This window comes from Perognathus longimembris, chromosome 1 (genome assembly GCF_023159225.1).
Source record: "Perognathus longimembris pacificus isolate PPM17 chromosome 1, ASM2315922v1, whole genome shotgun sequence".
In the NCBI taxonomy this organism is placed as follows: domain Eukaryota; kingdom Metazoa; phylum Chordata; class Mammalia; order Rodentia; family Heteromyidae; genus Perognathus; species Perognathus longimembris.
In genome coordinates, this window is record NC_063161.1 from 116605781 (window position 1) to 116627146 (window position 21366).

The window sequence follows — 21366 nt, forward strand, 5'->3', positions numbered from 1 at the left end:
CTCTTTCCCTCCCCTTGCTTCTCCTTCTCTTCCTCTTTCCTCTTTTTCCTCCCTTCCTGTGATGGGGATCAAACCCAGGACCTCATGTATGCTAAGAATATATACTCCATTAATGAGCTAATCTTCACCTTGAAAAAAAGTCAGTAGAAGTAAAAAGAGATTAAAATAAAATTTCATTCAGCTATGTTAAAAATAACTTTTTTTGACATTCTATAATGAGAAACAGTGAAATCCAGCCACTATAGTTCTCCTTAGAAAATAATCACTGATTCTGGTTGGTAGTCCACATTTTTATGTTTTTAAAATAATGTGTCTTTTCATCAAATGTATGAGGAAATATATCTGCTCTAACCAGGGGACTTATAGCTATCATATTACTCAAATAATGTATAGGATTTTGTATAGTAATACAACTAGAAAATGTGTGGTTACAAGATGGGTGCCAGGTGCTCATGCCTGTACTCCTAGCTACTCAGGAGTCTGAGATCTAAGGATTGCAGTTTGAAGCCAGCCCAAACAGGAAAGTCTGTGAGGTTCTTATCTCCAATAAACTACTCAGAAAAAAACAGAAGTTATGTGGTGGCTCCTCTGGTAGAGTGTTAGCTTTGGGCAAAAGAAGCTCCAGGACAGAGCTCAGGCCTAGTTCAGGCCCTGGACCTGTAGGAAAAATAAAGAAAAAGAGACAACATGTGGTTATGATGATGCATTTACAGAAAATTAATATTAAATATAGACTCTGCTGCAACAATGTAAGAGTAAAGCTTTTTTTTTTTTTTTTTTTTCAAATTATACTGGTACTGGGGCTTGAACTCAGGGCTTAGGCACTCTCCCAAAGCTTTTGTGCTCAAGGCTAGTGTTTTGCCACTTGAGCCACAGTTCTGCTTCTGGCTTTGTTGTTGTTACTTGGAGATAAGAGTCTCATAGACTTTCTTGCCTGGGCTGGCACTGAGCTGTGATCCTCAGATCTCAGCTTCCTGAGTAGATAGGATTACAGGTATGAGCCACTGGCATAAATAAAATTTTATACCATTGTCTTTAGCATATTAAGGAAAACTTACAAGCTAGGTATTTAAGAGACCTTTGCAACTTAGTATAGTGAGTATTTCTACTTAAAGGCAAAGCCATATTAAACATTGATCAACTGTCTGTATTCTCATTTGGTAGTTCTAATTTGTGCATATGATCCTTGAGACAGATGGAGAATGCTTTCAGCCTAAAATCCTTCAAAAGCTTCAGTGGCAACCTGTGATAGTAGTTGGCACATTTACTCAGAAAAAAAACCCACATTCTACAAAAGTATAGAAGATATTAAAGCATCACAGAAGGAAAGAGTACGGAAATGTGATGGAGGGGGTGAAATTGATTGAAATATAGTGTTAACATGTATGGATTTGTAACAGTGAAATCTTCTTTTCCTGTATAACTGATAAAAGCCAATAAAAATATGTAGGCTTATTCTTTTAAAAACTTCAGGCATCCAACAGTCATCATACTCAATGTACATACATGAAAATGGAACTAGGAAACGTTAGGAGATGTGTGGGTATGGGATAGATAGGGAATGAGAATGATGGAAGGAGTGAAACCTAAATGGAGGACATATTAAATGGAAATTCTTTTGTACAACTATTTGAAGATAGTAAAAATAAAAAGAAAATATTAAAGCAAATTCTAGACATAAGAAAGATGAGGATTGGGAGTCCTGAGTACCTGAATCTCGTGTCCTTATGTAACTTCATAGAGTGCTGTGATAGACAAATGATTTGCAGGGCAAGAAGTCTAGTTTTCTGATGGTATCTGGCCTCTGTACCATTCTGACCCTTTCTCCTGTCACTCACTGTAGTATCTTATCTTCTAGCTGTATCTTCCCTCTTGCATTTCACTGAACTGTTTTATTTACCTGAAGATATTCCTTACATGTAACTGTTTTATTTACCTGAAGATATTCCTTACATGTAGCTGTAATAGTAGCTTTTTTAAAAACCTTGTTTTTTTCAGATAAAAATTATTTTAGGAGGAATTTATTCTGTATACACAAGTATGAATTTATTTACATGTTAGATAATTTGGAATATTGGGCAGGTTTAACTCTGCCTCCGTTCACTCCTTTGTAAAATAAAAATACTATTAGTAACTCATAATGTTACAAATACTAACAGTGCTAATGTTTGACATAAAAGAGGAACTGAAAGTATTAGTTTTTATTATTATCCTTAATGTCTCAGACAGAGAGGTACAATGTATGTATGTTAAGTGAACAAATAAATGCAGTAGTATCACATCTAATGTTGGCTTGTCTATACTGTTTTTAAGTTACATCACCAAAATAATTATTGTAATTAAAAATTCCTTCAAAATATTTTTTAATTTGAATGTGGATCTAATTATGTGAAGATGTTTGTAAATTATTCATATTTTCCAATTCTTAGTTGTTTTAGGTAATTCTCAAATAATTTTAAAACAGCACTTAAATTCTAAATGATGGTATAACTCAGTGAACTCATTTAAAATATTGCCATGGGGTTGAACTTTGGGGACCTTTTGTTAGCTACTATTCTCAATTTTGTGAGAAGGTTTTAGAGCCCAATGGATAGCCCTTGGGTGATAATGTCCAACTGAAGAGCCACTGGTATATTCTGTCACCTTGCATAACTTAGATATTTGTGGAGAGAAAGCAGAGATCATTGAAGAGCTGATTTTGTTATAGCATCATCTTGATGGCTGCTACTTACATGTAGCTTTCTCATTCATGAAATTTGGAGAAAATATTACTACCACATTGCCATTTACATGCTACTTGTCACAGTAAATTCAGTGATTTTTTTTTTTTTTGGTCTATTTGTACTATTATGTTTTCCAATCAAGGGGCATTTCATGATTCTCATTACCATCCTTCTTTTTTGACATTTAAAAGGTATTTTATCTCTTTTTGTCACAACTTTAACCATTATTATGTAATACTTTTAGTTCACCAAAAAGTTTTATGGTTTATATGAAAGAATAGAAGAGCACTAAATACATTTTCAACACTCTTTTGAAATTCTTTTTCATCTCATATTTTACTATTTAGTTTACAGGGAAGAATTATTTTTTTCTTTTACATTGATAGAATATAGGACACTTTCAAAATAATATGTAAGAATGTTGTGCTAATAATCATAAGGCATTTTACAAACAAATCTCACAACATACTTTGAAATGTTGAATGTCAGTTTTCACTGTTCATTTGTTTCATTTTTTTATTAATCACTTACCATATGATCTATTTGTGAAAGTATTTTTCACACTTGTATTTTATTTTATCTTTTTCAGGTATGATAAAATGGTTATTAAAATATCTTTTTGTATACATATATAAACAATAAGGCAGAAATAACAGAAATTAGTTACCAAATATAGGTGTGGATTCAGTTTAAAAAGACACTATGCTTACAAGTATAATTATTATATTTGTTATGACTTTTAGTGTACATTCTTTTATTTTAAGTATATATGTAGTCTTTTGTTTAGTATGTCTTTTTATATATAGTCCTTGACATCTGTTGTCTTACTAGACATGTGAATTCTAAATAGCACTGCCATTTATTTAATCCTGAAATTGGGTAATTTATATGATCTTCAGCTTCAGTTTATAAATATGTTATCTACTTTCTGCATAAGGTTATTACTAGAAAATGATGAAAGATAACTTATAAAAGATAACTAAATAGTACATAACTGTAATACATGTTATAAACTCTCTAATTATTACATAATTGTTATATAGTTGTATATTAGTTCTACCATATCTTCATTGCATATTTATTGTAAATTATCTAATTGCCAATTAACAGATGTTTAACTTTTATTATATAGTATATTACTTTCTAGTTTCATCCCTAACATATTTACCTAGCTATGTTGTAAATCTGGTGGTCGTATTGCTTTAACTTTATACTTTCTGAGGCAACCTGCAGTTTTATCCACTTAGCAGCTGCTCAGTTAATTGTGAATGAATATAATATTTTTGGTTATTCCATTCTAATAGGCTGAGGGAAGTATTATTTTTTCAGCATTAATTTTGGTGCCTTGAGTTGTTTTACTCAAATTGCAGTCTACAAATTTTTATTCAGAAGATACAGTCAAACATCTGTAAATTTATTTATTATCACCTAACAATTTTTATTATTAAACTATTATTACTATTGTTTTGTAATTCTTGGATTGTTATTATTTTACTCATGCTATGGAAGTACTCTACCACTGAGCTACATTCCCAGCACCAGGAAATTTATCTTTTGAAAATGTTGCACATTTTTTTTTTCACAGTGACCCAGGAAACATAGCTTTTTAGTATTTTTTAAATAACACGTGTTATTGTCTTGCCTTTAATTTTGTATGACTAACTTTTTATACCAAATAGAATAAGCCATTAGCTTTTAGTCTGTAGGAATGTGGATCCATAGATATATCCCATTAGACAAAAGAAAATCTATAAAAGTAATACCTCCTGGGGCTTGGTCTTTCTATCGACCTAATGGTCTAGAGCACTGCTTTACTCTACCCTCAGGAGAAAGGACTATGTGGGTGATTCCTTTGACTTCTGGAAGTATTAATATAAAGATATACACATCCAGATAACTTTATTTTTTGTTCTGTGCAACAGTTATTAAAGCAGGTTCTGGTTCATTTGATGATTTTTAAAAAAAATTTGAAAACAAAACAAAATTACATAAAATTACAAACCTGTATATCTTGTGTAATTTTAAATTAGAGTTTTCTGAAATACCAAGACATAATGAAAGTCATGTTGTTTTGAAAGAAAAAAAAAGGTAAGAGCATCACTTATATAAATACCTCTAGTGGTGATGGTTGCACACTGCTATGAATATACCAACCTCCCTGAATTATAAAGAGTGAGTATGTGACTTATACTTCAATAAAGCTGTTATTTTATTAAAAAACTTTCCATTACCCAAAATGTTTTCATAGATGTAAAGTAATAGAATTTCGATTTATATTTCGATTTATATTCACAATAAAATTATTTGCCCTCATAAACATTTAAAGATTTAGAAATATAAAGTTATGTATGAAATATAAAGTTATGTATGTGTATTCTTAGTAGTAATGCACAGTATAGATACTATAGATAAGAAGGAAAGATATTTAGAAATGTATGGGGCATTTAATATTCACATCTACCGTGTATTTTATCCCTGAGATTTTTCTGTAGTTTGTTCTTTGTACTAATACTTTTCTTTGTCAGCTTTCATTAGTAGTAAATAGTTTCTCATGGCCATTTTAGAACAACAATCAGATGTAAATATATTCTTATAAGTTTAGTGAAAGCATCAACATTTTTCTCTTGAACTGTGTGCATGAAGGTAAGAGACAACAAGAAATATAGTAAAAATATGATAGCTTTTGAAAGTACAGCCAGCTTGGGATGTCATTTAAAAATTTGCTTTAAAGCATTTTGGGTCTAAAATGAAAACTGAAATCTGATAATAGTATTGACACTTTGGTTCTAGTGTATGTAGCATTTTATTCTTACCATTTTAAAGACTTTTGTTATCATATTTAACATTGTTTCTAACAGCTAAAACTGTTCACAACACTGTTTAAAGATAAATTCAGTATCAGGCTTTGATTTTTTTTGTAAATATTAAGACCTGAGTACAAAATGAGGGCTGTATTGTGGATTAAGTGAAATATCTCAAGGCTGTGCTGTTCTGATAACTGAACCTGAAGTGACCTTTCTCAGACACAATTACAGAGCTGTATGTTTTTCCTTTAATTTCATCAGGGGTTTAATTAGTATACAAATAAAACTTCCCTTATCTTCCTTTCTACCTAATTGGCTTGTCTTCGCTTATATATGAAGTATGTGAAAGTGGGCTGTAATTAGGGTGACCGTGTTAACCTTTTTTCCTCAAATGTACTGTTGCCTAAAGGCCTCAAGGCCTAAAAACAGTGCTTTGGATTATTGCTTTGCAATCACTATGGCTGTCCCATAGGTTTTCTCATGAGCAGAAGGGCTTTGGGTGCTGCAGGTTCCCACTGCTTAACAGGATCTTCATTCTTCTCCCCACTAAATGTTTATTGATTATCTCACTGTTCCAGGCTCAGCCTCCAACAACTTAATATCAGGTGACAGTCAGGAGAGTTCTCCAAGTAATTAGAGTTGAGCATTGGGGGAACAATTAGGAGCAGAGTTATTAAACTTGATTTATCCTATTCTCTCCTGAACAGTTTCTTGGATATCAGAACATCACACTTTCACAATCTACCCTGGTTGAGAAATTAGTGGCTAACCTGCTGCTTATCATGGTTGCCTTGCTGCCTAGAGGCACACCCTCTTAGTTTCAGTCATTCGGTTGGAAATATTAGAGTCTACAAAGTTTATCATAGGTTTTAATTAGATGAATCTGAACAGGAGAAAAGAAATGCAGAAGTTATAGGTAAGCACTACACACAGATTATTTTTCTGTATTACAGATTCTTAAAGATTCTATTTTTTCATATCAAAACAGTGAATATTAAGGAAAATACATATTTGAACCACCTTTTATGTTTTCTGTTTTGTACACCTCTCCATGTATTTCAGACCCATTGATGTATATGGATTCCATGGTGATGTCCCTCAAGCTGAGTTATATAAAAATAACTTCTATGTTTAGTTTTCACATTCAAGGAAGTATCATTTTATTGCTTAGTTTATTGTACTTCTTGTTTTTTTCCTATGCCCATGAAATGGTATAAGTGTCAGAAGAATCTTTTGGCTCTTTATCATTGCTCCTGTGAGAAGATATGAAAAAAAGGGAACAAGAAAATTTAGGTATATGGTAGAAAAATCTAATGCTTGGAGTTATGTCTTCTTTGAAAATGTACTAGAATTTCTGACAGGTCAAGTATGGTTTTATAATGATGTGAGATCTTAGGTTCTCTTAGATTGATCCAGCAAGCCTCAGTTTGGACATGCTACCAATATGCCAATATATTTGGAAGGGACTAACTCCCTTCCAGAATTGTGCCTCCAGTTATGAGCTACTGGAGTTTGAATAGACTAGTACAAATTTATGATTTCTGTTGGAAGATGAATTTCAATCTTTATTCATAACTTATAGTAGACTGTTATTTTTATCTTTATATCTGAAATATAGCATTTTTATTGCATGAAATGTGTTAGAAATACCAACTTTAAAAGGATTCAGATAGATTTTACTTTTTAAATAAAAAAACTCCATAATACTTAAATGCCCATAACTAGTTTAAGACTGAAAAAAATTAATAGGTTTACAGTATATTTGTCTTTTGAGACAGTGTCTCTGAAGTAGTTGAGGCTGGCCTTGAATTTATAATCCTAGTTTAGCCTCTAGAGTGCTAGAATTACAGGTATGTACCAGCATTCGTAACTTAGAGTTTTGTTAAAATACTTGTTGTTTGTTGTCTTTTAAAGTTGGTTTGAGTCTGTGAGCATTTCCACTGTGAAAAGTTTAAAATGTAAGATAAAATTACTTTTAAATGGATACGTAAATACCTAAGTAGCTTAGAATAAGAGTCTTTGTTGTGTGTTTTTAAACAATTTAAACAGTTTTCTTTTTGTTATTTAGTTTTATTGTCAAAGTGATGTACAGAGGGGTTATAGTTACATACATAAGGCAGTGAGTACATTTCCTGTCAAACTTGTTATCTCCTCCCTCATTTTTCTCCCCCCACCATGAGTTGTACAGTTAATTTCCAACACATTGTCTTGTAAGTATTGCTGTTGTATTGGTTAAGAGTCTTTAACTTTCCCAGCTAGCTTCAAAATGCAATCCTCAGATCTCAGCATCTTAAGTAGCTAGGATAATAGTCATGATACGCTGGTGCCTGGCCATGTTTCATTTTCTTATAGTAATAACATTCAATATCTTGTGTTCTAGCTTTTTGAAATAAATTGTACATTGCAATTATTTGTAGCCATCTTACTGTGCAATAGCACACTGGACCTTTCTAACTATAACAGTACATACTGATCAATCCAGGAATTTTTTTGATTTGTTACTAATAAACATGTAAAAAATCAACATGTAATAATTATTTATGGCTTTCTTATTGTTATTTACTTATCTATTTATTTTTGGGCTGGTACTAAGGCTTGAACTTGGGGTCTGGGTTCTGTCCCTGTGATTTTTTGCTCAAGACTAGCACTGTACCGTATGAGCCACAGCTCCACTTCTGGCTTTTTGTGGTTAGTTGGAGATAAGAGTTTTGTGGGCTTTTTCTTGCTTGGGTTGACTTTGAACTACAACCCTCAGATCTCAGCCTCTTAAGTAGTTAGGATTATAGGTGGAGCCATCTGCACCTGGCTTTTGTTAATTGATGCCTATTTATCTAATAGCAATTTGACTGCAAATGAACTAATAAAATAAGAAAATAACATTTTGAAATACACAATTTGATAGACACATTTCAACTGAATTGTTTATTTCCGTGTAGGCAGCTTTGCTCTTTATAATAACATTGTAAATGTATTAAAAGTTATGTTGGAAGAATTTTAAATATAAAATTATAGCATATTGTTTATTCTTTACTGGATTTATGAAGCACAGCTGTGGTTAATGTTTGGCTGAGTCCTGAGCAAAGAGGACAAATATATGTTTGTAGTTGTAAAACAAAAGTAATTGAAAAACTGTTTAGTAAGCTTATTTTAAAAAAATTCATAGGAATAAGAACAAGCAGATTTTCAGTTTGAAGAAATCATTTGATTCTTACAGTGTTTTGATTCTAGAATTTCATATGAGTGCTAGAAAATATTCCTTTAAATTGTTTTTAATTCTAAGATCTTTTCCTCTGAACTTTCCAGGTAAACTTACATACGTGCATCTTGAATTTTTTTGTGACAAGTGTATATTGCAGATCAAAGCAGTAGTAATTAATAGATTTTATACTTTTTTGGCTAGAAAAAACACAGATTACAAAGATTTTAAATGCAGTTACTATTTTTAACTTTATAAACTGAAGCATGTTGATTATATTTATGTTGCTGTTCTTAGTATGAAAGTTACTTACTGGGAAATAAGTGAATATTATTTTGTAATCCTATTTGACCACTGAGATGTGAATAACAAGCTATTACAGATAAACTTATAAGAAGAGCAATGAGTTTCTCATTTTAAAAAAAAGTAACCTAGCCCACCTTTTTCTCTGTCTTACAATTTGGGTATTAGAGTTAAATAGACTTTGAATTTCATGTGCTTTGTCCTTTGAAATCTTTGTTTTTATCATTAAAAGACAACAATACTTGAAATTTAAGTAATAAAATATTTTTTAAAGGATACAACTTGTCTTATAAGTACTTAGAAGTAAGTTGTATTTTATAGCCAGATATTTTTGAACTCTTACAGCTTCTATCATTTCGAATTAGTGATTACGTAAAAATTTTGCAGAAAATTTGTTAAACCTTGATGTGTAATGACCCAAGTCTACTTCTCAGTCAGTCTGTATTCTTCTTTGTTTAATAGCCTATGGCATAAATTGAAGTTAATTATCAGGGCTGACAAGTAACTCTGTTTTCTGTCTGCTTGCAGAGTCTCTCCGAGGCAAAGATGGAGCTGAGAAGAAAAGATCAATCTCTGCGTCAGCTCAATAGACATCTTACCCAGCTGGAGCAGGACAAGCGTCGACTGGAGGAGAACATCCATGATGCAGAGAGTGCCCTCCGCATGGCAGCCAAGTGAGCATTTGGACCTTGGGGAGATCACTTAAAACAGACAAAAGATCAATTCTTACTTTCATGCTTCGGGTTTTAGCCCTGGATAATACAGTGTTAGAAAACAAAAGTACAGCTGTCTCTCTTTGAAATTCTCTGATATAACCTCAAAAAAGAAAACTCTTAAGTGAACATACTAAATGTATATTTTATTGAAAAACCTCAGAAAAGTATATAAGCTTCTAAATAACCTCAAATAATGCATATTTTAGACTCTTTTTTATAGTATTGCATGTTTGAAACAGTGTTTAATATAAATGTAGGATTGTTTACTTAATAGTTTTGGACAGTATCTTCTGTCACATTTTTTAAAATTCTTTTTGCCCCAATGCCACCAGATTTTGCTTTTCATATTTTGCAATATACTAATATTATAAGTAATATTTCCATCAAGTAATGTAAACACAACCAACATGTATACCAGTGTTTAAAACATACAACAAAAACGTAGTGTTCAGAGAAATTTAAGTTTATAGCTGTATGTTCTAATATATCCAATAAAAAATTGCAGTTTTCAAGTGGAAGCTATGTAAATATGATGAGAGTGTTTCTCTTTTCCTAGGTAGTCAAGTTGACATACACAGTGAAGTTCATACTGAACAGTTCTCTTGTGCATTTTTTTTGCCCACAACAAATTTCATGAACTACTTTAAGAAAGTGCATTGTTTAACATTATGACTTAAAGTCTGTTAAGAATGAATGGAAAGTCTGATATTAATAAATTCAGTGTTGTCTGAATTTGGAATTTCAATTTCTGCATTTGCAAAAATACAATACACACACTAATTAAAAATCTTTGAGAAAACTTTTTAAGCATAAAAATAATGAATTTTAATATTATCTATAAATTACATACAGTGTATAAATCACAGAACGTAGGATCTGCCATCTTAGATATCCATAAGCTTTGCTTCTAGGTAGTTCTATTGTTTAAGCATAGTAATAAGATGAATTTTGATGCAAGACCTAAGTATTGGTACATTTAAATAACCACCAGTAATTAAAAAAATAAAAATTGTAAGATATATATATATATATAAAATTGCACCACAATAGTGTGTGGATGTAATTGTAATTTTTAAGATATGATTGAATCAGTTCCTGTCATCAGTCCCAGTTTCCTCATATCAAGTGAAGAGGCTTAGCCTAGATAACCCAGTGACTCTCACAGCTCACTGAAATTCTGAGACGAATGAAAACAGCATTATAAAATATCAAAACATTGTTAATTCAGGACCTTGATGTATCAGTGTTCTGTGACTCTGCGCATATCTTATAAACCAAGGAAGACTAATTTGAAATTTGGGGAACTTCCACATTACTTACAGATTTTAATTTATAATATAAATTGATGCAATTTACAATAATTGAAATTAGATAATTTATAGTAATTATAAATGTAAATAATTAATTTAGAACTTCATCATTTCATCCTTATTTTTATATAATCATGAAAGCTGAATTCAGTATACAGATCAATAGGAGAAACTAGTAATTTATATATTCTAAGTCAGGCCATAGAGGGTTTTCTTTGTTATTATAGCACTGAAAGACCATAGAGAGGAAAATATTATTTTGCTCAATATGGTCCTTAATACTACTTCTGCACTACTAAGACTCTAAAAATCTTTTCATTATGAAAAATATGCATGTACCTTTTAAAGAACATTTAAAAATGTTTAATAACTGTAAATTTATTTTATTTTTCACTGTAATTTAGAGTTCTTCTCTCCCAGATTAGAACAGGCAGTATAGGTGAATCTAAGAGTTAAAGATGAAAGTAAATCAGTGAAAACGGCTAGACTTTATATATTTGAAAGGAAAAGGGACAAACAACTTCTTTTTTTGTTAATAGTAATGACATAGATTAAAATGCATAGGAAGGCTTGGGTTTTATTAACACTTAATCTTTTCTTTTTTCTAGAGACAAGGAATGTGTTGCTAATCACATGAGAACAATAGAAAATATGCTTCATAAGGTATTGTAATTTTTCTTTAAAATAGATTAACTAGTTTTATGATTCTTCTGAGTCATTATTTTTATTAACTACAAAGTAATTTTGTAATTGTCATTAAAAGTGAATTAGCAAAAGATACTATATACATTTTAAAGTATATAGTACTATATTGCATATTTTTCCCGAGAATTCATTTAGGGACTTCATTCATCAACTGGAGAGCATTTAGTATTCTAAAAGTCTGAGAGACTCTTATCTTTAATTGAATCACCAAAAAGCCAAAAATGGAGCTGTGGCTCAAGTGATAGAGCACTAGTTTTGAGTGAAAAAGCTCAGCAACAGCATCTAGGCCCTGAGTTCAAGCCCCAGAACAGGCAAAATGAAAAAGAAAGAAAGGAAGAAAGGAAGAAAGATCGATTCTCACATCTCATAAGAAATGATTAAATGTTGAACACACCTCTTTCTGTTGTTAAACAACTGTACTCTATGTATATTCAATATAAGAGATATGTATTTCATATGTAAATGAAATATTTTATAAGCAATATTCATATAACTAAAGGCAGTAAAATTTTTCAAGTTGAAATTTACCTTTGTATTTATAAGAATATGTTCTTAAAATGAAAATATATTTAATAGTCTATGGTTTTCACATTAGGTTACTTAAAACATATGAAGTAGTACCAAATGGTTATGATTCCATGGTCATGTTACATGTACAAAGCATTTTGGTCACTGTCACCCCTTCTGTTGTTCTCTTCCATTTACCCCTCATATTTTTGTACAACAAACTATGACTTGTAATTTGTAGTGATTAGCAGCCAAAGGGTATTGTGATGTTAGTGACAACTTAATATATTAACCGTATATTTTAATTCTATTTCAGATTGAAATATATTCTCATTACTTCCTTACTTAAAGGCAGAGACATGTTATTTCTATATTTCTGTCATTCCCTTACAGTTTGTTGAACATGAAAAATACCTAGTTCTCTTAAAATATTTGAAATTCATAAACAAAACATTTGAAACAATTTTTTATTGGCCTATATCAGCTATTGTGGAGGATTTCATTGTTACATCTCCATACATGTTTACCCTATATTTGAATCAAATTTATCCTCTTTAGTCACGTTTCCTGTACCCTTTCCTCTAAAAAATAGCACCCCCAAAGGTTTTCTAGTTCCATTTTCACAGTTGTAAATAATCTCTTTTGAAAATATTCAACTTTTGTTATTTCTCTTAGTAACAAACCCCTTCCTGCTAGTCTCTGCCTACCCAGAGTCTACTTCTTTTCTCTCCCATCCTTCTGTGGCTCTAATATATACCTGAATGTGTGATACAGTTATTTTATCTTCTTTCTTTTTTTCTATTGTTGCATAGTCTTTTCTCCTGAGTAGTCTCTTAGCTTCATGTTCTTTTTTTATTTTTATTTTTCTGTTGGAATTCATCTTTCTTCTGCCTTTTTAAATTTAAATTTTATTGTAACGGTGATGTACAGAGGGGTTACAGTTAGACACATAAGATAATGAGTGCTTTTTTCTCCTTTTCTCCCACTTTCACCCCCCTTCCTCAGCTGTAAAACTCGTTTACAACATAGTGTCTAGTGAATATCACTGTTGAATTGGTTCACCCTTTGTCCCACTATTTCTTGTGATTCCCCATCCCTTCCCCAAATCAGATAAACTTATATACAAGACAAAGGTACAGAAATAAAAAAGAGTGACAACAGGGAATAAACCATAGGGAAAAAAGAAAGAAAAAAGAAATAATTGCAAATGGTACAATAAAATAAAAAACAACCAACACACCTCTTGTTTCCATTTCTTGGAGTTCATTTTGATGAGCATCATTTTATATGGTTATGTGGCACATAGCTATTTTGAGCCATTGTGATCCTCCTAAGAATATCCTTCTTTATTTTCACTGTGTGATGCTTAGAGTGCTGTTTTAGTTAATCATATGCAAATGTAATTATGTGTCCTTCATTAACCATTGGATTAACTTGTAGATTTATAGACATATTCTAGTTATTACAGATGTGGGAAACCAATTTGTTTCTTTGGGTCTGCCTTACTTTGCCTAAAGTAGTTTTATTCAAGTCTTTCCATTTCCATACGATTGGGGCAATGCCATTCTTTCTGATGGAAGCATGGAATTCCATTTTGTATATATACCACATTTTCTTGATCCATTCATCCACTGAGGGCATCTGGGTTGTTGATTCATGTTGTGTATGTAGCCATCTAAGTAGTTATTAATGTAGATATTTACATTTATGTTCATGTCCATGAGTATTTTGTTTTCTTAGCCTGTCTTGTTTCACTTGATATGATGTCATCTAGTAGCACCCATTTTTTTCTGCAAATGATCTGATTTCATATCTCTTCTTTTACCCATTCATCTGTTGTGGAATACCTTAGTTATTTCCATTGTTCAGTCATTGTAATAGACATGGTTATGCAGGGGTCTCTTGTGTATACATTCTCTCTTTTGGATATATGCCCAATAGTGGTATGGTGGGGCCATACAGAAGATATAGTTTTAGGCTTTTGAGGAATCTCCAAACTGATTTTCATAGAGGCTGCATCACATTCCCACCAACAGGAATGTTGGAGTGCCTTTCCCCACATCCTCTCCAGCACTCACAGTTTTCTGTTTTCTAATGGTTGCCACTCTGACTGGAATTAGATGAAATTTTTCTCATTTGCATTTCTTTTATGGCTAAGGATGTTGAACACTTTAACATGTATATATAAGACATTTGTATTTTTTCTTGTGAGAAATGTTTGTTCAGTTTGCTTGCCTATTCATTGACAGGGTTGCTTGTTCCCTTACTGTTTAATTTTCCAGTTCTTTGTATATTCTGGGTATGAATCCTTTATCCATTGAATATCTAACATCATGTGTAGAGTAATTTTACTACCTTGAACTCAGTCCTTTAAAAGAAATATTAAATAAACAGCAATGAACTAATATTTAATATATTTTAAAATATCAGATGCTATTCTTTTACATTTTGAAAATGACTAACATTTATTTAATCATTAAGAGAAATTTGAAAGAATCTAATGTTTTGAGCTATATTTTCATTTAAGCTACTTTAAGTCTATCGTTTATTCCTTTTTGATTAAAAAATGTTTAGTTAGAATAGTTTAAATATAGTTGTATTAAATCTATACAACAAATCTCAAATTGAGATTTTAAGTAAAAACACATCTTTGGTTAGTTTTTTGAAAAATCTTGGTACATTTCAGGATATAAAAGTGGATTATGTCGTATATGTTGTACCGTATACCCTCTTATAGAGTTAGCATTGATTTTGAAGTCCAATTGTTCACCTTTCCAGCTGGAAGAAAATAAATGTTATATATTGGCTAACTTGGGGAATTGACTTTGATGCCAGGGAAAAATCATCATCAATAAGGAAGATAAATATTGTATCTTATTTATAAAAATGGCAAAACATATGTTTTAAATATACAAAGAATGATTGCAATAGGAAAATTATAATCATATAGTTCTTCAGTTTTTCATGACATATGGAAAGAAAGATGCCTACAAAACTGGCCTACAGCCACTCTAGGCTTACTTTTTCTTTCTGGCTTTTCTTCCTTTTGATTTATGTCTTTGGAAATTCTGTTTATATAGTGCTTTTAAACTTACCAATTACTTTTGTAGCTTGAATTGAAAATTTAGGAAGGGCTAATGGATAATTAGAGCTATTTATTTTTTCTATGAAGTATGGTGGGAAACAAAATGGTTGAGAACAAATGGATGATAAGGTAAAGTCCTTGTACCTGCTTTCTATCCTAATTCATAGGTTTTGTCTTTTAATGATGTCCTAGAGGTCTTGTGTGTTTTTCCTTCTTTTTTTTTTCCTTATCGTTGAGTTGTCTAATTCAACTACATTGTCTTAAAGCTCTGATGTCTTTATCTTGATCCAATTATTGAAACTTTCAACTGAATTTTTTAAATTTAAATTTTAAAATTTCATTTTTTTCTTCTTCAAGATTTCCTCTTTTGTGTGCTTCATTTTCTTCCTTATTGCATTCAGCTATTTGTTTGTATTCTCTTGAAATTCCGTCAGATAATTTTTTGTCCTCTTCAATTTTATTATTTCTTAATGTAATCATCTATTGGAATTCTTTGTGTAAGATTTCATCTAGTTTACTGTTATTAGAGTGTGTAGTTATGGAATTGTTGAGTTTTGGAGGAGTCCTATTGCTATAATTTTTCATATTTTTTTGTATTCATGCATTAAGATTTGCTCATTGTTGTCCAAGTCATTGGCTGGAGGTTTTAATCATCTCCAGTCTTTCAGCTGTGATATTCTTATTGTTCAGGAAGGATGTTGTTCAGGGAGAAATATGTAATTCCTTCCCACTATACAAAATTTATAACTCAATAGCCATATTTTCAGCCCCATGTTCAGGATATCACCACTATGAGAGAGTGTGGAGGTGAGAATGGAGGGAAAAAGAGAGAGGAGGAGAGGAGGAGAGACTAGCTGGAATCTCTTGTAGGCCCATGTGTTTCTGTTGGTGCTATATGTGGACTGTGTGGGTCAAGGTTCAGTTGCCTAATTTAGGGCTGTTTTTCACTTTGGAAGCTTTCTTTCTTTGTTAACCAGGAACTACTCCTAGCTTAGTAGCCTTTCAGACTATGTGCAGGCTAACACTTCCACCCCCAGGGGAAACAAACAGCTTGAGTGTCCCCCAAATAGGGATGGGGAGAATTGAAGGATTCAGGGATTTTGCCTTCTGGTCTTGGCACTTTCAAATGCCCTTCAGCAGTTTATCATTTTGTGGGAGGCAGGAGTCTGAGGCTACCATGTGATTGAATGATCCATTGAACTTGGTTTAGAGCTCTCCATCCTATACTAACAGCCCTCATGAAGCTGAGAGGCAAGAAGAAGCTGCCAGCCATCTGATTGTAGCTGTGTTTCATCTGTGATCCTTAATCAGTGGAGCTTTCCCCCCCTAAAGATGGCATAATTCCTTGAGTTCTCTTCTGCTTAGACTTCTCAGAAGTTGATATAAGACCCTCACCTCATACTTTCCACCACTCTTTCTCTTGATCATCTCCTCCCTAAGCACTTTGGCATAGTTTTGTCTAGTTCTCTGAGCCATTATTGGTCCTAGTTTTCAAGTCCCAAGAGTAGCAAAGTTTCAAAATTTGGGCCCTCATTCAAGATATACCTGGCTTTAGCATTCTGCAATATAGGGAGTAGCATAATGTCTTTCTTCTCTCCTGGCTTTAGCATTCTGCAATATAAGGAGTAGCATAATGTCTTTCTTCTCTGACTGTCTGCCATAACGACAAAATTATTGTTCTTTCCGGAAGCATGAGATTATCTGGCTTCCAGGTATGTTAGTCTGTTACCAGTTTCAGGGCTTATTTTATGATTAACTTCAACTTCCTCTTCTTCCTTATGAGCTGGGGTTAGAGCTACACTGTTTCCTACTTTTGTCTTATATCTTTCTGTTCCTTTGTGCTTTCCAGGTGCTTATCATGTCTTTCTTGATTCCCAGTGATCTTTTTTCTTTAGAATATCTTCTCTCCTTTATTACCCTTACTCTCCTCATCATGGAGTCAAACAGAAGAAACTTAAAATGTGCCATTATATTCTGTTTCTCACAGACTAAAGTTTTTAGCCTTACTCAAATAGGTAATTAAAACTGAAGCTCTCACTACAGAGAAAAATATTTAAAGTCATTGAATTTTGTGAAATTCAAGTACTTGCTTATAAGCTATCACTCATTAATGTAACAATTACTCACTTTGCTCCTCTTTGTAGGGTTTCCATGTCTTATATAAGAACAGAAATCCATGACATGTATCTTGTTCTGCTTTGTGTGTCTCAGAGTTAGATATTCCTCTTGGTTCTTTTTGTACTGTGCTAGAGGTGAGCATTATGGAAATAATGTCTTTGATTTTCCTACCAGTTTCAATGTGTGTGATTTCATAAGCTCTGGGGTGCAAAACTCTCGAAACTACCTTTTGAAATTTCCATACAGGGAATTGGCCTATATGTTCCTGTTGAATCTGTATATCACATAAATTGTGGCATCTTGATGTCATTCTCCATAGTTTTGGTCCCAGTCCTTGGGCTTGAAATCGTGGCCTGGGCACTGTCCCTGAACTTTTTACTGAACGCTAGTGCTCTACTACCAGAGCCACAGCATCACTTCTGGCTTTTTTTGGTGATTAATCAGAGATAAAAGCCTCATGGACTATGTTTGAACCTTGATCCTTAGATCTCAGTCTCCTGAGTAGGTACAATTATAGGCGTGAGCTGCAGGCACCCCCCTCGCCTCAGTTTTTGAAGAAACAAATACTTTTGCCAGATAGCAAATTCTTGGTTAGCAGATTAAAATTTGTTTTTACAATATTTTAGCTCCATAATTTCTGTTTGATATTTTTGTAAACTTACTATCTCCTTATTTGCATTTTCTATTTTGGAAGATTTTTATGGTTTGCTTTTAGTTCTTTGTTTCTTTTAACTTTTTAAGCATACTTAAAATATAAAAAAGATGGTTCAAATTAGTTTTTTTTTTTTTTTTTTTGGCCAGTCCTGGGCCTTGGACTCAGGGCCTGAGCACTGTCCCTGGCTTCCTTTTTGCTCAAGGCTAGCACTCTGCCACTTGAGCCACAGTGCCACTTCTGGCCGTTTTCTGTATATGTGGTGCTGGGGAATCGAACCCAGGGCCTCATGTATACGAGGCGAGCTCTCTCGCCACTAGGCCATATCCCCAGTCCCTCAAATTAGTTTGGTAAATTCAAAGTCTAAGATTTCCAGTGGGTAGTTTTATTTCTTTTTCTTTTTTCCTTTTTGGTCCCACACTGGGACATGAACGTGGTATCTGATCCTTTTGCTCATTGACTGGCACTTTACCACCTGAACCATGCTTCCAATCCTTCTTCTATTCTTGTGAAGAATGAATGTTTCATTTCTTTTTGCTATATACAAATTTCTTTGGAAAGTAGATTATTAAAAATTTATTCTATTTTTTTGTGGTCTTGGGTGTTAGACTTAAGACTTGGCACTTGTTAGACAAGTGTTATCACTGGAGCCTTGCATCTTTTTTTGGTTTAGGTCATTTTTTAGAAAAGGGCTTGTGTTTTTGTCTGTGCCCACATTTTCTGTGATGGGGTAATGCTGTTAACTGTTGCTGGCAATACAAAAGGCTGTTTGAGGGATTTTTGGTAAAGTGTAGAAAGGAGACAATGATGAGTTTTATTTTCAAAATACTGAGTTTAAGGTAATGTGTACTAAGCAGGACATGTGAGTCTGAACCTTAAGGAAAAATAAGTGCTAAAGATAAAGCTTTGAAATTGATTAATATAATACTCTGGCAAAGAAATAGGCTGTATAACAATTGACAGGAAAACAAAACATGCTAGATAAATGGGAAGCTATAAAATATACTTAGATTAATTATGCTGCATTTGTTTGAAGTCTTTGAGGGATGGAATTCTCTCTCCTAATATTTAGATCCTCAGCATCTGTCACTGTGTCTGGTACCCAGTAGAAACTTAATGGATGTTTGTTGAATGAGTTGAAGTTTACCATCATTCAGTTTTTTTTCTTCTTCTTTATTATCAAAGTGAAGTACAGAGGAGTTACAGTTTCATATGTAAGGCAATGAGTACATTTCTTAGCCAACTTGTTACCTCCTCCCTCATTTTTCCCTGCCTCCCTCCTCCACATTTTCCCCTTCCCCCATGAGTTGTACAGTTGGTTTACACCATATGGTTTTGTAAGTATTACTGTTGTATTGGTTTGTCTTTTTATCCTTTGTCTCAATTCTGGTATTCCCTTTCCCTTCCCTAGTTCCAATACACGTTTATACAATATCCAGGGTACTAAAATCAGATACAGTGATAATTAGGGGTAAACTTGTTCAACCACTTTGGAAAGTGGTATGGAGGTTCCTCAGAAGGCTAAACATAGAGCTCCCCTATGACCCAGCAGCCCCACTTTTGGGCATCTACCCAAAAGACTACAGGCAAGACCACACTAAAGCCACCAGCACAACTGTGTTCATTGCAGCACAACTGCTAAAATATGGAACCAACCTAAATGTCCCTAAGTAGATGAGTGGATCAAGAAAATGTGGTGTATATACACAATGGAATTCTGTGCCTCTATCAGAAAGAATGATAATGCCCCATTCAAAAGGAAATGGAAGGACGGGGGAAAATCATACTAAGTGAAGTGAGCCAGACCCAAAGAAACATGGACTCTGTGGTTTCCCTCATAAGGAATTATAAGTACACATCTAGGATGGCCTTAGCAGAAGTTCATGATAGCTCAATAGCTATGTACATATGAACACACAAGATGATGCTAAGCAAAACGAGTTCCAAGTTATGGAAACAAGTGGTATATCATTATTTTAGTTATTTTCAACATGCCATGTGAAACTACCTTTTTTTTTTTCCTTTTTCCTCCGATTCCCTTCTCGTGGTTTTACTCCTGATATCATTCAGTTTTCAAACACAACTAAAACAAATTCCAGATTTCTCTTAGAGTCTCATTGATATTGTCACCTATTTTGTTTATTTGATTGATAAAAAAATAGCACTTGTGTATATATATACTTGCCTAATCAGAAACTAGCAAGATAAAGCTTAAATAGTATCAATGATGATTATCTCTAGGAAGGAGATGTATGCTGAGAATTAATTTACATATGAAAGAGAAAGATGGTAACTTTTATTTATTTTTATTTTTGTGTGCTGGTCCTGGGCCTTGAACTCAGGGCGTGGGCACTATCCCTAACTTTTGTGCCCAAAGCTAGTGCTCTACCACTTGAGCCACAGCTCCACTTCTGGCTTTTTGGTGGTTAATGGGAGCTAGGAGTCTCACAGACTTTTCTACCCAGGCTGGTTTTGAACTGTGATCCTCAGATCTCAGCTATTTGAGTAGCTAGGATTACAGGCATGAGCCACCACTACCCTATAGTTACTTCCATTTACAATGTACTGTGTAATCTAATAGAGAGAAACACGATTGATAGATGAAGACACGCTATCCCTACTTCTTTAAATATGATGACTTAATCTTATTTTAAATATGGTTGATCAGAATATATAAAAATATAATTATGATTGATGTTTAGCTTTTTGTGTATTTATTTATAAGGAGTAAAAGACCACAGGATAATGAAACTGACAGGATCTGAAAGTTTCCTCAAAAAATTCAATGATTAGGTCATCAACGACTCTGTAAATATTACTTATTCCCATTCTCAATTCCTTGGTTCTGTTTCCTGATGGTAAGCTGTGTAGGTCACATAGGTGTTAACACAGCTGGCTTGATGATGACGGCTCTGTTCATCTAGCCTTCTTGTATGTGATCATTCACGTTGTCCAGTGTCATTCTGACCTAATCAAGCTAAAAATGGTGCTCCAGCTCCAGAAGAATTTAGATGCTTTTACAGCTGAAAATAAGGCACTGTAGATTAAATGAGGGAGAGATGACACTGTTAAAAAAGAAATATATTAATTACCTGACATATAACTGTAACCCTTCTGTATATCACCTTTTCAATAAAAATTAAAAAATTAAAGTAAAAACTTAAAAATAAAAAGACACTATAAATTATCACATACATTTACATCACAGGTTTTAGTTGAACATACTAGATAGTTAATTTCACTATGC

General features: G+C 32.9%; 1 protein-coding gene across 1 annotated transcript in view; it reads left to right on the forward strand.

Moving 5' to 3' along the window:
- Ccdc171 (coiled-coil domain containing 171) overlaps positions 1-21366 on the forward strand; it is a 256019-nt gene that overhangs the window by 155964 nt on the left and 78689 nt on the right. The window contains exons 22-23 of the mRNA XM_048352641.1: positions 9555-9700; positions 11661-11715. Of these exons, the coding sequence (XP_048208598.1) occupies positions 9555-9700; positions 11661-11715 (201 nt within the window). The remainder of the gene's footprint in view (positions 1-9554; positions 9701-11660; positions 11716-21366) is intronic.